This window comes from Anopheles bellator, unplaced genomic scaffold, assembly GCF_943735745.2.
Source record: "Anopheles bellator unplaced genomic scaffold, idAnoBellAS_SP24_06.2 scaffold01783_ctg1, whole genome shotgun sequence".
NCBI classification, from domain to species: Eukaryota; Metazoa; Arthropoda; class Insecta; order Diptera; family Culicidae; genus Anopheles; species Anopheles bellator.
Genome location: NW_026685905.1, coordinates 1 through 1,225, shown reverse-complemented (window position 1 = coordinate 1,225; position 1,225 = coordinate 1). Strand labels below are relative to the sequence as shown.

The following is a 1,225-nucleotide window of genomic DNA, read 5'->3' as shown; positions in this document are numbered from 1 at the left end:
TACAGGCGCCAAGCCGCGTATTCCGTACCGTACGTGGTGTAACGGGCGCGTCCAAGGCGGATTGTTTGTTTGCCGCGCAAAGCGGTTCAAAAGCGGGCGTCGGTTTCGGTCGATATTGACGAGGACAAATAAAACAACACAAACTATACGAAAACACTGCAGAGTAGGTAAATAAATCAATTAATAACGAACCAACGGGCGTGTGGTGTTTGTTTAAAGGAGCTGAGAAAAATGTGTCCGTTCGCGGGGCAGCGAAATAATGCGAAAACGGGCCCTGCATCAGCATTTTTGAGTTCTTGTGAATTCCAAACAATGTCGTTAAGAAAATGGACCAGTGCAGTTTGTGGGGAGTTTTTGCGACGACAAATCGGTACCCAAAAATCAGAAAAAACTCAAATTGGAAAAGGGAAACATCTGTATTTCTAGCAGCGAACGAAAATGTGAACCACAGAAAATCAACGACCTGACTCTTAAATAAAATTCGTTCCGGACATTAGCTGTTGCGTGTAACTGAAGCAGCAAATGTAAACGCAGCTGGCATTGGAACTGTCAATAAGTGTAACTAATCCCCGCACGTATTGTTTACATCACGACCGACGACCGGAAAAGAATTTTTCGTTCGCAAGCTGCTACAAGGTGTAAGTAACTGACCAGCGGACGGTAAACGGGCGAAACTATTAATTGCACTGCTTCTGGTCCCCGAAAGGACGAGGTGACAATGTGGCCGTCGACGGTGTGGGTCCTTTTACTGGTCGTGTGCGTGCAGTGTGCGACGACGCACAAACACTCGCACACCCATACGGCCACCAAGGAACGAACGGAGGATGGAGCGTACGCCCCGCGGGACGCCCATCATCAGGAGGACGGCGAACACTATTCCGAGTTCGATCACGAAGCGATCCTTGGCAGCGTGAAGGAGGCCGAGGAGTTTGACAATCTTTCACCGGAAGAATCGAAGCGCCGGCTAGCGGTGCTCGTGACCAAGATGGACCAGAATGCCGACGGATACGTTGACCGGCACGAGCTGAAAGCCTGGATTCTGCGTTCGTTCAAGTCACTGGCCGAAGAGGAAGCATCGGATCGGTTTGACGACGTCGATTTGAACAACAACGATGCGGTAACGTGGGACGAGTACCTGCAGGAAACGTACGGTATGGACAGTGAAGACGAGGAGGGCGTACGGTTGCCCTTCGAGCAGCCACGGGACGACGAAGAGCGGAAGCTT

The 1,225-nt window shown here is 50.7% G+C and overlaps 1 protein-coding gene across 1 annotated transcript; it reads left to right on the top strand.

Moving 5' to 3' along the window:
* Positions 1 to 593: 593 nt before the first annotated feature.
* On the top strand, positions 594 to 1,220 carry LOC131214661 (calumenin-A-like; the record flags this gene model as incomplete). The annotated part of the gene is made up of 2 exons (XM_058208998.1): positions 594 to 638; positions 707 to 1,220. A coding segment is annotated over exon 2 (502 nt), but the record flags the coding sequence as incomplete, so codon positions are not given.
* Between the last annotated feature and the right edge of the window lie 5 nt (positions 1,221 to 1,225).